This window comes from Lissotriton vulgaris, chromosome 1_1, assembly GCF_964263255.1.
Source record: "Lissotriton vulgaris chromosome 1_1, aLisVul1.2, whole genome shotgun sequence".
In the NCBI taxonomy this organism is placed as follows: Eukaryota; Metazoa; Chordata; class Amphibia; order Caudata; family Salamandridae; genus Lissotriton; species Lissotriton vulgaris.
In genome coordinates, this window is record NC_141685.1 from 1,882,837,500 (window position 1) to 1,882,856,773 (window position 19,274).

The following is a 19,274-nucleotide window of genomic DNA, read 5'->3' on the forward strand; positions in this document are numbered from 1 at the left end:
GTTCTTGGCATGTAGGGCTGCTGACATTCATATCTGTGCATAGATCGCCACCTAGTGTTGGGTCCGGATGATTGCACATTGTTGTCCTGGAAGAGTCTTCGAAGTATCACGAGATAGGTGGCTCCTCCCCTGGACTACAGTGCGCATGGGCATCGCCTCCATCCCCAGATTGTTTTTAGCCATTGGCAGAGATGGAGTGAAGAATGTGAGTGATGACCATGCTATGAGCATATGTATGTAAATGAATGAATTCTGCAGCTGCTACAGGCGCCGGGGAGGAGGGTGGGCGATATGAATGTCAGCAGCCCTACATGCCAAGAACAGATGCATACTGGTAAGTAGCATTTGCAGTTCGAGGCATGTGGGCTGCTGAATTCATATCTGTGCATAGAATACATAGCAGTCCCTCCATTAACGGCGGCCGCCCGTGCCAGCTGCAGCAGTCTGAAACAACGTTTTTAGAACAGCCTGACCAACAGCTGCCTGTTGTTTGGAATGCACGTCTACACAGTAGTGTTTAGTGAAAGTATGTGTGGTAGACCATGTGGCTGCTCTACAGATATCTTCTAAGGGAATGTTACCTAGGAAAGCCATAGAGGCCCCCAACTTCCTGGTGGAGTGGGCCCTCGGTGGGATAGTGAGAGTGCGCTTAGCTTTAGCGTAACAGATCTGAATGCATTTCACTATCCACCTAGCAATCCCTGCTTTAGAGATAGCGTTTCCCTTGTGGTGAGTGGCAAAAGCAACAAAAAGCTGCTTGGTTTTGCGAAAATCTTTTGTCCTGTCTACATAATACATCAAGGCCCTCTTAACATCAAGGGTGTGGAGCATGCACTCCGCCAGCGTATCTGGGTTTTGGAAAAACACCGGCAATTCGATTGTCTGGTTTAGGTGGAATTGGGATACCACTTTGGGTAGGAATTTAGGGTTAGTGCGGAGCACCACCCTGTTAGCATGTACCTGGAAGAAAGGTTCTTGGATGGTGAGCGCCTGCAGCTCGCTAACCCTCCGTAGGGAAGTAATTGCTACTAAGAACGCAACTTTCCAAGTCAGAAACTGAAGCTCACAAGAGTGCAGTGGCTCAAAGGGAGGACCCATCAGCCTCGTAAGAACCACATTGAGGTTCCATTCTGGAGCTGGTGGGGTCCTTGGTGGAATGACCCTTTTGAGTCCTTCCAGAAAGGCCTTGATAGCAGGGACCCTGAAGAGTGACAGGTGTTGTCTATTCTGGAGGTATGCTGCCATAGCAGACAGGTGAATGCGGATGGAAGAGTATGCCAGATTGCATTTATACAGGTGGAAAAGATAGCAAATGATGTTTTGAATGGAAGCATCTAGCGGGTCAATATTGTGGTTAGCACAGTAGATGACAAACCTCTTCCATTTAGCCGCATAACAAGCTCTGGTAGTGGGCTTCCTCGCCTCCCGAATGATGTTCATGCAATCGGGAGGAAGATTGAGGTAGCCAAACTCTAGGACTTCAGGAGCCAGATCGCCAGGTTGAGCTGTTGCGGATCTGGGTGCTGAATGTCGCCATGGCTCTGCGTCAGAAGGCTGGGAGTGAGATGAAGCCTTTGATGCGGCACCACGGACAGTTCGAGAAACGTGGTGTACCATGGTTGGCGAGCCCACGTTGGAGCAACCAGGATGAGAGTCATTGAGTGCTGCCTGAGCTTGCGTGCCACCAGCGGTATCAGAGGTGCTGGGGGAAAAGCGTACGCAAATCTGCCTGACCAGTTCATCCACATCGCATTGCCCTGTGATTGGGGGTGTGGGAATCTGGCGGCGAAGCTTTGGCATTTTGCGTTCTCCTTTGTGGCGAACAGGTCTATCTCTGGACGACCCCACCTTCGGAAGTACGGTTGGAGTACTGATGGATGTATCTCCCACTCGTGCATCTGATGGCTGTGCCTGCTGAGCAGATCCGCCATTTGATTGTCCTTGCCCGGGAGATGCTCCGCCATGAGGAAGATGTTCCTCTGAATGGCCCACTTCCACATGCTCTGAGCCAGATGAGACAGCTGTGGAGAGTGTGTGCCTCCCTGCTTCTGAATGTAGTACATGGCCGTCATGTTGTCCGTCCGGATCAACACGACCTTGTTGCACAGATGTACTTTGAACGCCTTCAAGGCCATGAAGATTGCCATCAGTTCCAACATATTGATGTGCATCTTCCTTTGCTGTAGTGTCCATAGTCCCTGCACAGTGTACTGGAGGACATGCGCTCCCCATCCCTGGAGAGAGGCGTCCGTCGTCAGGATAATCTGTGGGACAGGCTCTTGGAATGGTTGGCCCTTGCAAAGGTTGTGTGGATTCCACCAATGCAGAGAGTTGTACGCCCGACCGCTCACCAACACTAGGTCTGTCAGTTGCCCATGAGCCTGAGTCCACTGACGTGCAAGGCACTCCTGAAGCGGACGCATATGAAGTCTTGCGTGCGGGACAATGGAGATGCAGGAGGCCATCATGCCTATCAACTGCATGAACACCTTCGCTGGAAGCGGGTGCTGGGGTCTGAATCGTTGGATCAGCGCCTGGATACTGGCGATTCTCACTGAATTTGGCTGCGCAGTGGCTGCCAGAGTGTCTATTGTCGCGCCCAGATACTGTCGCACGTGGGCGGGCTGGAGATGGGACTTTGGGTAGTTCAGAGAGAAACCCAGATCGTGCAGGAGATGAATGGTGCGTGACACGTGGTCGACGCACTGCTGTTCTGTCCTTGCTTGAATGAGCCAGTCGTCCAAGTAGGGAAAGACGTGGACGTGTTGGCGACGGAGATGCGCAGCCACAGTCGCTAGGCACTTGGTAAACACTCTCGGTGCCGTGGTGACCCCGAACGGCAGAACCCTGAACTGGTAATGCTGGTCTAAGAGCGTGAATCTGAGATACTTCCTGTGGGAAGGATGCAGGGGGATATGAAAGTAAGCATCTTTCAGATCTAGCGTAGCCAGGAAGTCCCCCCGTTGAAGCAGGGGAAGCACCTGCTGCAACGTGAGCATATGGAAGTGCTCCGAGAGGATGTACCAGTTCAGGGGCCTGAGGTCCAGGATCGGCCTGAGGGATCCGTCCTTCTTGGGAATCAGAAAATACAGGGAGTAAACCCCTGTTCCCCGCTCTTGTAATGGAACGAGTTCTATTGCCCCTTTTTGCAGCATGACTAGAACTTCTTGCTGCAACAAGGTCAAGTGCTCGCCTGACATAGGTCGGCTCCTTGGGGGTATGTCCGGTGGAATGGACGTAAGCTCTAGACAGTACCCGTACTGGATAATAGACCTCATCCACCTGTCCGTGGTGATGGACTTCCACGCCGGCAGGAACTGCTGGAGTCTCCCCCCGACCGGTGTTGTATGGTCGGGGGGCAGTGACAAGACGTCACTGTTTGTTGGTGGCGGTGGACCTGGAGCTATTGTTGCCACGTCCCCTGCCCTTGACATTATTGCCTCTGTAACCACCTCTACCCTTGTTGTTATACGAGGCTTGGGTGTTACTCTTGTAATATTGGGTGGACTGGGATGCCTGTCCCCTTGAGGTGCCTCTGGAGTTTGAGCGGCGAAAGGAACCACTCCGAAACTGCTGACTCTGTAAAGCCCCCATTGACTTGGCAGTGTCCGTATCTTTTTTCATTTTCTCCAGTGTGGCATCCACCTCAGGGCCGAACAGGTGGTCAGGATTCACTGTTTGGTTCAGTATTGTAGTTTGGATGTCGGGTTTGAACCCCGAAATCCTAAGCCAGGCATGGCGTCTAAGCAGCACACTGGTATTGATAGCCCTGGAGGCTGTGTCTGCCACATCCAGTGCACATTTGATGGATGCATTCGTAATGAGTTTACCCTCCTGAATCAGCATCTCCCCTGCCTCCTTGTATTGGTCAGGCAAGTGTTGCAGTATGGCCTCTAATGTGTCATAATGGGCCCTATCATAACGTGCCAGTAAGGCTTGGGTGTTAGATATTCTCCAGATATTAGCTGCCTGTGCAGCAATCCGTTTGCCTGAGGCCTCAAAGATCTTGGACTCTTTGTCTGGGGGAGGAGCGTCACCAGTAGTTTGAGAGTTCGCCCTCTTCCGAGCGTTGGAAACAACCAAGGAGTCCAATGGCAAGTGTCCCCTGATATATGTAGGATCCGTGGGTGCTGCCTTATATTTCCTGTCGATGCGAGGGTTGACCACACGCGCTCGGGTGGGCTCCTTGAAAACCTCTGTTGCATGTTTAAGCACCCCCTTAAGCATCGGTAGCGTTTTGACTGACTTTTCGGCTACCGAGAAGGTGTCGAATAAGAAGTCCACATCCACGGGGTCCGAGTGCAGCTCGACGTCGTGGTTAGCAGCAGCTCTCTCTATCAGAGCATTGAAGGCCGTCGAGTCCTCAGTCGGGGACGTCTTGGCCGCAAAAAGTTGGGTGTCCTGACCCGACTGCGGGTCCTCCGTGTCGCCTCCGGCGGACCACGGAACGTGCTCCTCCTCCGGATCCGAGTACGCCGGATAGTCGTACTCGGCATCTTCCTCGTCCGCACCGGCTGCGGCAGAATGCGTCGGCGAGTGCCCCAGAGTTTGTGGGGACACAGGTTCCACCAAAGCCGAAGAGTCCACGGAGTCCCTTTTGTTTTTGAGAGGGATCCTAAAATGTTCCAACGCCGGCTCCGTCGTGATCTTCCTTTTGAGGAGCGACAGTTTTCCGGTGTTGGCGTCGATGGTTACCTCACGACGTTCCTCCTCAGCAAGCGGTTGGAGTCGAAGCTTCGACACCACCAAGGCAGCTTTCGGTGCCAATACCTCCTTCGAGGGTCCACTCTGTTTCGGCGCGAAGGCCTTCGGCGCCGACTTGGGAGGAAAGGTGAAACGGATAGGCGTTTGCTCCTTCGCAGGCTTAGGCGTGAGCTTCGGCGCCACAGTGCCCGACGCGGGAACCACACTGTCCTTTCGAATCCGCTGCAGGGATTCCGCCACCTTCTTCGTCAAGGCCGGAGAGGGCTTGACCGGCTCGAGCGACTTCTCAGCATCGAGAGCCCGATCACCCGCATGCGCCTTCTTCGGGGCCGACGCCCCGTGGCCACGCGCGTCGTCGCCCTGACGCTTCTTTGGAGCTGACTTCGGGTCCACAACCCCTTTCGGAGCCGACGCAGCCGCGTCGGACGATTTCGCTTTCGGCACCGACCCCGAGGGCTTCGGGTCGGCCATCTTGGCGTGGCTCTTCGAGTCGGCCATTTTGGTTTTCTTGGAAGTTGACGCCTCCAGAACCTTCTTTACCAGCGCAACTTTCACTTTCGGTTCCGCATCCGAGGGTGCGTGACCAGTTGGTTTCACTTTCGTTTTCTTCGACGTAAGTGATGGTTCAGAAATGTCCGTGACCGGGCCCGGAGGCGGGGACGTAGGACTCATAGTTAGATCTTGGATAAGGCCCGAAGGCGATCCCTCGACCTGGGCCGTATGAAGGGTAATAACCCCTGAGTCTGGTTGGTGATGCTCCTCCTCCGAGCTATCACCCATCGTGGCAAAAGCCTGATCGTCGTCCCCTACCTCGTCGGTGACTTCGTCAAAGTTCTCCGCACCCTCGTCGTAGGGTTCCCCCTCGGATGCGGGATTCGAGTCCGAACCTTGCACGTCGTCTTCTCCCTCGACAGATTCCTGGAAAATGTCATCTGGTGGGGGCGCCGTAGCCGATAACTGAGCCTGGAGCCTATTGGCCCGACGAATCTTTAAAGTCTTCTTGCTCCGGAACTTCGAACACGCCATGCAGGTGTCTTCGCGGTGATCCGGTGACAAGCAGGTATTGCACACAGGGTGCACGTCGAGGTGTGAATATTTAGAGTTACACACCGGGCACTTCTTAAACGGAGTTCGCTCCATAGCAAGAGTGTAGTGTAGGCCCGTCCGCGCCGAAAGCACGTGGAAGGGCAGCAAGAGATCGGGGCTGAGAGTCTGAAAGAAACCCGTACGCAACTATACCGATGCCCAGCCTAAAGACCTTTTGGTCTCGAGTCGAAGTTGAACAACTGCCGGTTCCGACAGAGGGAACCGAAACACATCCGAACCCAATGGCGGAAAAAAACAATCTGGGGATGGAGGCGATGCCCATGCGCACTGTAGTCCAGGGGAGGAGCCACCTATCTCGTGATACTTCGAAGACTCTTCCAGGACAACAATGTGCAATCATCCGGACCCAACACTAGGTGGCGATCTATGCACAGATATGAATTCAGCAGCCCACATGCCTCGAACACATTTTTACATGATCCTTGCAGGAGACCTGCTCTGTCGGTTGCTTTTATCTAATCACATTCATCCTTCACCTTTTTGAAAGGAGGTGCAATATTACAGATGCAACAGGATCAGAGAGTGATTTAAAATCCTACACTCAAGGACAGAACAAGGAGAGATGAGAGCAAGAACCATATGTGATGTTAGAAAGCAGTAGACTTTGGAGCATGAGCCATGAATACAGGACATAAAGGTGTAATGTTTGTCTCTGACCTGAATTAAATACCAAGGGTCCAGCAGACCATGGACATCAAACAGGAGGACGAAGATTAGAACCCTGACTATCCAACAGGAGATTGCAATCCAATATGTAATCTAGGGCAGTGTTTGAATCTCCACCTCGCTCTGTTCTGATATTCAACCTTTTAAGCCATAGAAGATTATTCAGCCTTCTTCAGTACGGGTATCCCGTACTGCCGTTCTTCTACTGGCACATCTCCCCATCTACAAGCACAGTGTCAAGCCCAGCAGCATGGTGTGATGATGTATGACTATCGGAAACACTCCTCTTTTCGTGTCTGACAAGGACATGCAGCTAATAGAGCAGCATCCCGCTGCATTAACCAGACCATATCTCTCCTTTACAGATGCAGGACACGCAGCACAGACCCTGACACTAAGTACTACAGGATGTATAAGGCACTCCTCAAGTCCATTAGGGCTTTGGCGACTTACCGCTGTTTACAGCGATCAGGCAGCAAGATTGGAGACATCTTTATCAAAGAGCCAGGCATCTTAGTCACTTTCAAGCCCAACGTACTAGCAGTTGTCTTATGATAATGTAGTCTTACTTGATATCAGAAGGATTCATACCAGGAGGAGTCTGGGTTAGGAGGGCATATAATGCTACCTGTTTAACAATATGAATAGAAATATGTTTTTAGTCAGCACACACAGTCAAAATTACAGACCCTCTCCTTATCACCCCAGCTGTTGACTCTTTGGGGTTTCAAAATATCCAACTGTGGGTCAGGTCTCTCTAGCCATTATAGAGAATGGTGGCATCATAGACTGACATTGGCACATCAGCATCTCCTTTGAAGTTCAAGAACTGTTTACCTTCTTCCAAGTCGTAGATTATCTTTTCTTTCCCCCTTCCACAAGAACTCCAGTCATGTTGGGAATGTCCACTCATTTCTTATTGAGTTCCATAAGAGGTAGAAGTTTCCATCTTTCCTGGAGTGTCATTGGTAAGCTGGCATGAAAAAAGGAGCACCTGGCTCCCTGCACAAGGAAAGCTGCCAATGTGGGACATTATTTGTTCCTTGAGTTCTCAACTTCACACTAGGTTCCCCGAAGTGCTTTCTCGCCCGGTTTGCTCTTCTGATTACAACTTGATCATCTGCATTTGGCTTCAAAATAACTCAAAATATGTTGGTGAGACATGCATAGATATCTCCCTCTGCATATTCTTTAAGTCACACAGCTGAACACTGTCTCAGCTGGACATGTTTTCAAGATCCTCACATTTCTTTGTCAAGAATTCTGCTTGTATTTCTAGTTGACGGGATTGTTGGTCCATTTCTTTCTTTAATGCAGTTGGTCTACCACAGCTTCTAGCCTTTGATTCCGGGAATGCAAGGAAAACATGCCCCCATATTGTAAGGAAAACATGCCCCCCTATTGTAATGCCCATCCCTGATACCTTGGAACCTATGAAAGGGAAGACTGATTCTGGCCTAAATGATATTGATTGACAACGATCGCTCCCTCAGCCAGTTGTTAGTCTGAAAGGAAGGGCACTAACTGGAAATAAGAGTAAGATCCCTCTGAGAAATAACAAGGTCTGCGGCCCTGAATTGAGTATCGCATCTCTAGATAGGCAACATGTGCAGTCTGCCCTTGAGAATGTAAATTTCTATCCTTCTACACATGATAAGGGCGTAAAAAGGGATGTGGCCCCTTTGGCCAAGGATAATCCAGAGCTTGGGCTCATGAACAAGAATGCTATCCATTCCAACCACTACACTGATTTGCCAAGTCCTGTCTTACAAGATCTACCACTGGTTAATGAGGCTGACTCTTTACCTAAGCCCCTGGATGACACTAAGGACGTGGGGGGAAAACTTCTCTCATGGAACATTGCTGGCCTCGCTTCAAAACTTGACTCTGGTGACTGGGTTTCTTTTATCAACTCTTTTGATTTGTGCATATTCCAAGAAACATGGTGCTGTGATCCATCTTTTGCACAAGGCTTTTTGAATTACTCTGTTCCTGCATCCAAGGGCCCTAGGGGGAGACCAATGGGAGGTCTTACCGTTTGGGTTCGACAGTTGCTGAAATTGGACATCAAAGTAATGGACACTGGCCACAATGACATCCAACTAATTAGAATGACCTCGGACAGTTTGGGATTGATTGACATTTACAATGTGTATGCTAGGAGTTCCAGGAATGGGAGGCTAGAGGTTTTAGCGGCCTTGGGTTCCCTACTTGAGAGATACTCACAAGATAAAAACATAATCATTGCAGGTGACTTCAATCGAACATCTGAACCCCTAGCCACAGATGAGAATTTTCTTGGCGACGATGTGGATTGGCAATGGGGAATTCCCAAACTAGAGTTGAAATCAGTTGTCAGATGGACAGAGGATGTGATTGGTCTAAACGCTGTGGGTCTTGAAAATGGTCTAAGAGCACTAAATGGGAGGACTTCCAGTGATAAGCTAGGGGCAATGACTTTTGACAATGGGCGGCATAGAAGTCGAAATGATTATGTACTTTGTAGTCTGGAACTCTGGCCGTTAGTATGTGATATGGAAGTCGTGGGAAGGTGCGAAAGTGACCATAATCCACTGTGTACAAAACACAAATGGTGGGCATCTTCCAACGGGCCCATAGATACCATTTCTTCTGCCTCACCTTTGATTGTCCCCATGAACGATATGAGAAGGCTGAGATGGACCAATGTAGTCTCTAACTTGCAGGCCATGGAGAATATTAATGCAGAGGATGACAAGGCAATATTAGCCCTGGAAGATAATATGTCCTCCTGTTCAGGTTTAGGTAGTGTGTTTGAAATCTATGAATCTCTTTTTTCTTTAATAAAGAACCACTTTCTTAAACCTGTAAAGAACTATGGACCAAGAGCTCTTAAACATCCAGGATGGTATAATCACTGTTGTCGCGATGCACGTTCTGCTCTGGGGGCTGCTATAAAAGAGAGACAGCCCATTACTATACAATCTGCCAGAAGGGAATATAAAAATGCTATAATAAAGGCAAAAAAAGATTGGGATGAGCATCACTGGCCTGAATTGAAAAGAGCCAGTGACAGAAATTATTCTAGATTATTCTGGAATATTGTGAAGTGGGGAGGTGAGGGTTCCCCTGACCCTCCAAACAACAATGTTCCGGAAGGGGAATGGGTAAAAAAATTTCAAATGCAGTATGCTGAAACAAACCAGGTCCCTACTGCAGAAATCACAACTTCAAACCATTTCAAAGAAAACCCTTTCTGTCCTCAAGAGATTTTGGCTGCTTTGAATTCCGTGGCGAGTGGGCGAGCCCCTGGATTGGACGGTGTACCGGCTGACGTCTATCAATGATAAAGACCGATGGTGCAAATACATCTGTCTAATTATTAATGCTATTGCTAGGGGTGCCGAGGTACCGATATCCTGGAGGGGTGCGGTTATAATACCTGTTTTTAAGAAAGGCGATCGATCCCAGCCTGGCAATTACAGGCCAATAAGCCTAATTGATACTTCTCAAAAGATTGTAGGGCGTGTGATCGTGAATAGGTTATTAGATTGGGCGGAGGAAAATAATGCCTTGTCTCCCTTCCAGGTGGGATTTCGCAGGTCCACAAGTACGGTAGACCAGGTCTTCCGTTTCAGTTTGCTACAGTGGAAGACCGTGGTCCTGGGAGGGGGCAGCCTGTATGCGGCTTTTGTCAACTTGCGGGCTGCCTTCGACCTAGTTCCACGGTCGAAGCTGTGGTCTGTTTTAAAGGACCTGGGTGTACCATCTGAATTACTGACACTGGTAATGCGGCTGCACACAGCAACTTATGCTAAAATACAGTGGGGAGGCCAGGGGATGGTAACAGAGGATTTCCCGGTGGAGAGGGGAGTCCGACAAGGATGTGCAATGGCACCAACCCTTTTTACATTATATATTAATGGAGTGGTTGCACGTATGCAATCTGCAGAAGTAGATGCCCCTTCATTAGCTGGCCTAAAAATGCCCATTTTAAAGTTTGCAGATGACACGCTCATCTTATCAAAAACTCCAAGTGGTCTGCAGCGTGCTTTGTCTATTTTTGATTTATTCTGCAAGGAGCATGGGCTCGAAGTTAATGTCGCAAAGACTAAACTGATGATTTTTAACCCCCACCGAAGCTTTAAATCAAAAATCATTATGAACGACCGTCCTCTAGAGGTGGTGAATACCTTTACCTACCTGGGTATACATATTTCAAATAAGAAAGGCTGGGGACAGCATATAGATATCGCTACACTAAGACATAGGCAGCTGTCAGGTGCTATTAGCTCTGAACACAGAAACTCTTTAACAAAACCTATAAAGCCCGTCCTCCAGGTGTATGAAGCAAAGGCCCTCGGATCTGCACATAAGGTGCAGAGCTTTGGGGGCTCGAGAAATTATCTTCGCTCCAATCATTGGAAAACAAGTTTTTACGGGCTATTACTGGTCTTCCTAAGAGCACTCCTTTGCTGCCTCTTAGGTATGAGCTAGGCAGAAAAGCTGTCACAGACTTGGCCAGGCTTCGTCCATTATTGTATTGGCGTAGGCTCTGGACTACACCGGAGCTTTCTCACTACGCCTTAGGGTTTTTAGATATCATCAAGTTAGACACATTCCACAAAAATGAGTGCTTAAAACACTAAGGGAGGTACTGTCTGAGTTTGGTATGAGCGCACTCTGGGTCGACCCAGCAGGAGCAACCTTTCCATCAAAAAAGGTGCTAAAAGAAATCTATTGGGAGAAGATAGCATCCCAGGCTTGGGGTAGCTCTGGTCTAGGATCCATGACTAAGACTTTTTTAGACGTTAAATTGTATCCCTCCTTGGAACCTTATTGGGACTTCATAACCAGGCCTGGTGATAGAAAGCTCTTGTTCCAACTGAGAGTAGGATCACTTCCTCTTAGATCCTTTACAGCCAGATGGGATGGAGGACTAAGTGATATATGCCCTGCGTGTGGCCTGGCCAAAGAAACAACGGGCCATCTCCTATTTACTTGCCCGGCTTATTCTGATCCCAGACGAGTGTGGCTAGTACTGATGTGTAGGAATTTGGGGGCAATTAGGGGTACCAATGCTCTACGTGTAATATGCACTAGCACTTTAACATGGATAGTAATAGCCACTGCTAAATACTTAGGATGGGCATGGTCGATTAGACAGAGACTGCTAGTCATTTGATTATTCTCTGTTTGGAATGTTTTTCTGCATTTTTTAATTTGCTCACAGTTTTATTACAACTGTTTTAACCCATGCTATTTCATCTATTTTTTATCTTTTTAAACCTATTTTATTATCTCATGTACTGAACATTGCACTGGTTTTTAACTGAGTCAAAATTTGTATATAGTATGCTTAGTATTCGTAATGATGATTGATAAATTTAATTGAATTTTTAATTACTGTATGCCTTGCTTTTATGAGTGAAACCTCGAATAAAGCATACTTTGACTTGCATATCACGTTTTATGGCTGCAATATCTCTGCTCAGATCGTCCTGTGGTGTCCAATCCATTCGCAAGACATTTCCAAGCTTGTTTTGGTATACGCCAGACGGTCCTTTATGTAGGCTTTCGTAAGAAGTGGTGTGGATTACGGCGATATTAACCATTTATTTAATGTGCAGCTTTCTCTCATGCACATACTGTTATATGGTATCCTTCTTGCCTGATTTTTTTAGATTTCAGGATGTGGCTTCGTTTGTAGTTCCTCCCAAAGAAGCACAAGGGAGTGCTTCCACCAATGTCAAACTATTTTTGATTGTAGCAGAGTGTGTAATGTTGCTCCAACTTCAGGGATACTGCTCTCAGTATCCAATCATATAGAGAAGAAGAGTTCCTAGATGAAGGAGTGACACATCACAACAGTTATCATACTGTGCTCACACCAGCCATGGGTCTTTCAAAAATGCTTCTAAAGATGAATGGGCAGGAATAGGTATCAAAGTTGGGAACCTTGTGTCTGAGGGGTTGAGAAGATGTTGAAGTCAATGGGCTTGATCTGCAACTGAGTAAGGAAAAATGCTGCACGTGGAGCGAAGCCAGTGAGAACAAGCATTTAAAAAAAACAGAATTACAGAACAATGGAGAGAGTTTAACGGTCTTAACTGAAGTTAAAGGAATGAAACTCTGAAGGAGAACATAAAGAAAGAAAACAAAAATACCTCTTTTCAGTGTGTTTGGGTTATTAACTGTAATGTTTACATCTGCTCTGACTTCAATAGCGTTGGACATTGGCTAGCGCTTCCACTGATGAGTAGGTTTCACAGGGCTACTAGTTCTTCCACTTATGAGTAGGTTTCACAGGTTGTATTGGTCAGGGCTAAAAGAGAACTCAGCAGAGTGTCAGTAATGAGAAGAATTTCGAACTGGAAATTCTGCGCTTTATTTCTCCATTTCCTGATTTCCAGAAAACTGATAGTTGCAGTACCAACACCTTCCTTTGACCAACTGATCTAATAGCTTCCTGAACCAGTATCTGCCTGTTTTTACTTTGCATCATTCATAAGGAAGAAATTCTAAAGTATTTTTTGTGTAGAATATCTGAGCTGTTTATTTTCTGACAAGCCCAAGAAACAGTAGTTGCGGAGTAGCCACTAGAAAGCAAGTGAACGCGTATTCATAGAATTTAACCAAAGAATGATGATCCTCACAAACTATAACTGCAGATTTATCCTGACTCTTCTCCATAGGTCGAAAGGCTCCAACTCAAAATATCGAGCTTCAAAGATGTAATGAAGGGTCAGTAATCAGTTTTAGTGGGAGTCCACTCCTAGGTCGATACTAGGGTGCTCACAGTCTTTCAAATTTTCCCCCCTTTTTCAACTGCTTTGACAAATTCAGTAACAAATCTGTTGTCAGAGAGCTTAAGACTTAAAAGCGTATTTAGAATAAATGAAAATGCTCCAATTCCTGGAGGAAGACTAAATACAGAGTAGGGTCCTCTGACTGAATTTCCTTGTGCCTTGGGATATTGAGAAGGAAATTCAGCAGTGAATTCCTCTCTATATTTAGAGATTCTGCTATAATTTGGAGCCTTTTCAGTTCCCTCAAAAGGTATTTATTAGGCTCTGATATTGCTCTAGTACAGTGAGAGGAATGATCCCCTCATAGATTGGATATGAATTGTGGTGCATGCTTATTTTGGTTAGAAGCCAAGTTTTGTATAGTGGTGTGCAAATCTTGTGTAATTTGCCTAATTACAAGATATTACTACAAAATTATGAGTAATGACGCAAAATGCCTCTTGCACTCAATAAATGACCCCAATGTTCTGTTTGTTAAAAATTCAACTCTAAAACGTAATTTCATGTTCGCATTTGTATTCCGTTGTCAAAAATTAGCTGAACGGTCCGCTTGGATAAAAAAGACCTACCTGGAATGTTTGTTGACTGCCCTTGTTAAAAGAACTACAGCTCGAACTGTACAACTCTCACTACAATTTATGCCTGAACAGGAGTCTCATTGTGCAATGTGGCATCATGGGGTAATCTCAGTAAACGTACATACAATTTCATTACTCAAAATTACCATGACTATTAAGACTATTAAGCCAGCACAATTAAAACTTCGCCCAGGCCTAATTTTGAATTGTTGCTGATTGATCAGCGTGAGAAATCTTTCAGTATGCTCTAGAAAGGAAGCCCATAGTCTCTCACATGTCTAAGGAAAGAGAATTCATAAAGACGTTAATGGTGTTGTAGTGTCTATGGGGCAATAGATAAACATATTTTTTCTTAAAGAGGCAATGTACGCATTTTGCAAAAAGCCTAAACATAACTGGCTACAGTATTTTCTGAACAGATTCAAGAAATGCTGCTGCTACACGATACTCTTTATTTTGCTGGAAAAACTGCTGTGAAGCAATTTTATTCCCATTAATATGTAGGCTTTATAAAATGCTCAGAACCCTACTGAAATTAAAAATCGCAAAGTATGTTTGAAGAATCAGGACCGGGATTTAAAAAAAGGAGCACAGCATCTAAGTAGTATGGACAGGAGCTGAAAGCAGTTCCAGGCACAGAGAGGGACAAGCATATAAACATAGGCGACTGCTGTTTTTTGTTTTACTTAGCAGCATCTTTAAAGGGCCAGGAACTAGAAAAAAAGGTTACTTTCTCCAAGATCCATTCTGTTATTTTTTTTGGGAAGGTCCATTTAAAAAATGTTTCTGGACCAAGTGCTAAGTGGCATAATTTATAAGTGAGAGAGAAAGAAGTATCAGCAGTTTTACAACAGAAAGGTATCCATCTCAAGACATTTAGTTATGTTTTAGGGGTATGATGAAGATCATTTAAATTGGTAAGAACATCATCTGTAAACAGCTCATAACACTCTGCACCACATGGATAAACGTTTATGAAAATGATCCATACAATAGGACAGTACCTTGGGGCTGAACTCAAGTTCTTCCTCTGCATCTGAAGAATTCCAAGAAGAAGCAATGCTAGCATCTTTATTTGAGTGTCTACAGAAAAAAAATGAGATTTCATGCTACAAGTAACAAAAACACAACAAACTTAGATTATTTTTTAAACATCATATTAGAAAATATTATTTACAAGTGCTACCCTTAAAAGTAACAAACCTGGCAATTTTTGGGTACCTGTTAATTATAGAGCTACTATGTTGAGTACTGCCAGAGCTGTGCCTAGATCTGAATCCTTCCACCATCCGGAGATGCATGTTTCTTGATTTCAGGCAGATGGTTTCCCGGTTAGAAAATTCCCCTGTGAAACTACACTGTTTAGCTAAGTAGCATTTTCTAACCTGCCATTATTGACCAGGATTAATGAACAGTCACCTTATATTTTCCTGTCCGCTATCTGCATAAGCACAAGACTGAGCTTGAGTTGGGTGGCATTTGTGGCAATCTACTTGACACCATGGGCACAGCATGACTTGCATCTTCAGTGGTTTGTTCTATGCTTATGAAGGCAACATTCACATTCTGCTTAAACAAATATTAGTTATGTAGATGGTAGTGGAATAATGCATGCCATCAACGTTGCGGATACAAATGGATCCTTTCTGGATCCCAAAAAACTTTCGCTGTCTGCAGCAGTTTTTTTATACAGTTTTTTTTTTACAACCATAGAGGACAGGGGACTATATTTTTGCCTCGGCCCTATTGTGATTCTGAGCAAATTATCAACCCTTAAGCATTGTACAGCAATGGTATCCCTATATGCAAATTGAGCATCACCCAGGCAAGAGCGTTTTCCAGTCCAGTTCAACTTTACAGCACTACTGCCATAGACTTCAATAGAGTGGTTCTGATGCTGCAGATACAGAAGATGAAGATGCTCAGGATGCTCCAGGTGCTGTGTGGTCAACAAGGGTGCCTTTGCAGTTACTCCTCTGTCCACAGGTCAGGTGGGGCGACTTTGGCGATAGAGGTCGGGGTCTCTCAAAGTCCTCTTTCAGACCTCAGAAAGCCAGCTGTGGCTGCACTACTGTTCTCTGTCCACAGCAGACCCAGCGATATCCTTTGGTGCGGATGGTGTCCTTTTCGTCAACCAATCTGGACTTAGACAACACTACTGAGTCCGACCGGCTCGGGTGCAACTTCTGGCCATCGAGGATCGGTCACTTGGGATGCCCAGTGGCAGCTAGTAGTAAATCTTCCGTAGAGGTTACCAACTTGCTGACTTGGGCTACTTCAGTTGTGCTGACCATGTGTGGGATCCAAGGGTCAGTCCACTGATCCTCTGAGTCGCTCCTTTGGTCTGGGGCTGAGGTTAGACTTTTCCCAATCCAGTAACCACCGGCACAGTCCCTCTCTTTGTTAGCCCAAGGTGGAACAAGCACAGTACAGCAGACGGTGCAGCCCCTTTGCGCAGTCAATGGGGCAGCAGGGCAGTCCATCTTCCGTCCTTGTTCCAGTTTCAAGATGGTTGATGTGTTAGGGTTCTTATATTTATTCCCAGAAGGGCACCTGCAGGGGATGATACGGTCACTAGCCAATGGTTACTAGGTCGCCTCCCTATTGGTGACGACTTTCCGGCTATGTGCGGCATCTGGCAATCCCAGCGTGCACTATTCTGCCCACTCTCATGATGTCGGGACCCTTTCTTGTATGTCAGGAGCTTGGTAGCCCACTCAGATGTGTGGCTTCCTGTGAGCTACAAAACCATGGAAAAAACAAGTTTGGGCAGTGGTCCCCGCCCCCCTCTGTCCCCATCTCCAGCCTGTCTACCTGAACAAAGGGCAGCCCCTAAGGAGTGTGAATGCCATTTGACCACCAAAGGCGGCTTTGTCTTTGAAGCTCGCCATTTGGGCTAACACCAAGTGGCTTCCTGCGAAGGGGAGGTAACAGAGGTAACAACTTGCCCAGCAGCAGGCTGCTATTGTTCCGAACACTACTCCCCAGGTGCGTAGAAAGCTGTCTGGTGGCCAGTGACCGTGTGAGGCCACTGGACAGACTGGGTAACATAGTGGCAACTTTCTAAAAGTTGCATTTCTTTAATAGTGCCATTAAATTCTACATAAACATCAAGTCGGGTTTAATACCACAACTAATTTGATACCCTACAGTTCCCAGAAGGTAGCCAAGCTAATGGGTCAGCTGATAGCCCTGTGTTAGCCAATGGGGCTGCTAGCCATTCCCCAGCAAAACAACAATTTAGAAGTGTTGCTGTAAAGACTTATGCAAAAATACATGTCCTGCTTAATAATTTACAGCTCTCTGCCTTGGGGCTCAATAGTCCTTTACGGGAGACTTACATATGTTGCTAAAGGAAGTGGAGGCTTTGCCATTACTTTAAATGGAAAAGTTGAACTAGCAGTGTTACCACTGCCCTTACAGTCTGCAGTGGTAGCCTGGGGGCCATTTTGTACATTGTCACACAGAGGCTGGTACAATCAGTGCTGCAGCCCTGTGCGAACTCTCTGCCTTACATGCCCTAGGTACCCAGGGTACCAGATACTAGGGAATCATAAGCAAGCCTTTGCAAATCAGTTCTTGCCAACTGGGGATAGCCAATTCAACATACACTGATTTGAGGCCTCCGTGCATTCTCAAGAGTCGATAAACAAGCTGCACCAGTCCCAAAAATGTGGGGTGAGCATGCAAAAAGAGGCATTTCCTTACAGCTAGCAAATGCAAAAGTGGAACAAAATATTTTTCAGAATCTTCCAGGACTTCCCTGTCGCGAAATCTGAAAAGGTGCAAATTCTGTTCTTAAAGTATGTTCCTAAGGTCACTGGCGGACCTCTGTTGCACTCTGCATCAAGGAAGGAAAAGACATACATTTGTTTCAAGATCCAGATCAAGATAAAATGGTGTTTGAAAGTGAGATAATATGACAGCCTGAAAAGCACACCATGAGACATTTCAATGAATGCATCTCCATGTATGTAATTTCACTGAAAAGTACAATTAACATACGTGGCTAGTTTCACAGTTTCATTTTTATCCAACTCAAAATGTAACAATCATTAACAAAAATCTCACTTTATATGGCAATTAACCCAAAAATATAAAAATTTTGGCTGTTCTAAAAGGTATTCCTCTCCACACAGGGGAGACCTCTATGAGCCCATAGATAATTTTCTAAATGGACTTCCACTTACTAAACTGTATTTGCTTTTATAATACACTCATGATGCACACAATGGTGTTGTAGACTTTTTAAATAGCATAATCCCACCTTACTTTCAGCACACTTTTCCACCTGCTGAACGGCTCGTTTCATGTGCTCAAAACAAAACACTGATGTTATTAACAATCTTTGTTTAAAAAGTTTTAGATTTTTGTTTTTAAGATACACCTGCAAAAATGAATGTGCTGTAAACAATAACAACTTAGGCAGAGTCAGCCATTGATAAGCTGAGGCAGCAGAGATGGCATGAGAGATTACTTCAAAAAAGGGGAGGTTGAGCGCTACTGCCTCATAAAAGTAAAGTTGGGGCAAATATTTTCATGAGGACTATTTTGTTCAACTCCTATATACAGGTTTGTGTTACAGTTTGATTTGTTCCACAACTATATGGGGAAGTGGGCAAGCCTTTAGCATGGGATGGGCTTAGCATGCTGACTGGAGTCTTACATGATCCCAGGTTAGAAGCCGGATGGCAAGAGAACAAGTTTGTGAGCGAATGGGGCTCATCCCGTGAATGATATTTTCCCCAGAGTACAACATTTTAAAGGGTCAGAGTGCCCTGTCCCTCAAAGCGTGCTCAGAATCAGTGTAGATGTGCCAATGTGGGTCCATGTCCTGAGGTAAGGAAGGAGATTTAAGCGGTCAGTACATGATAGAGGAGGAGGAGAAGGAGGAGAAGGAGGAGAAGGAGGTGGAGGAGGAAAAGCAAGCCTGATATTATACTTAACCAAGAGGTCCACAGTGATCCTGTGCAACTGAACTGCCCCCGTCACAGAAGGTGAGTGGTAACTGATCAGAGAAAGGGCATGGAAGAGCCACAGTGTGGCATTTGGTTGTGAGCTCCCCTGTTGACCATCACAGATCTACCAGTATGCACGCAGAAGGAAGAAATCTCATTGAATTGGGGGAATTGCAGGGAGCTACAATTAGTGATATATTTGAGAAAACCCAACTGCTAAGCAAGGTGCCACCACAGGAGAAGACAAAAGGGGAGACGGATAAACAGTAGCTCTTCCACCCAAGGCAATCCTCTTCAAGGAATACTGCTATGAACCTGGAGGAAGTAGGGGATCAAGGTCTACTTTGTTGTCTCTCATGTTGAGGTAGTCAGGTATCAAATGCATCTCTCTCCCCTACATACCCATAACAAACACCGTTAAAGAACCTTCTCGTAGACCTAACTACTCTTTATCCTAAACTGAGACCATGCCA

At 46.3% G+C, this 19,274-nt stretch overlaps 1 protein-coding gene across 1 annotated transcript in view; it reads right to left on the reverse strand.

Annotated features, from left to right (window-relative positions):
* ANKRD26 (ankyrin repeat domain 26) overlaps positions 1-19,274 on the reverse strand; it is a 969,942-nt gene that overhangs the window by 745,883 nt on the left and 204,785 nt on the right. The window contains exon 8 of the mRNA XM_086919420.1: positions 14,848-14,926. Coding sequence (XP_086775546.1) covers positions 14,848-14,926 — 79 coding nt within the window. The remainder of the gene's footprint in view (positions 1-14,847; positions 14,927-19,274) is intronic.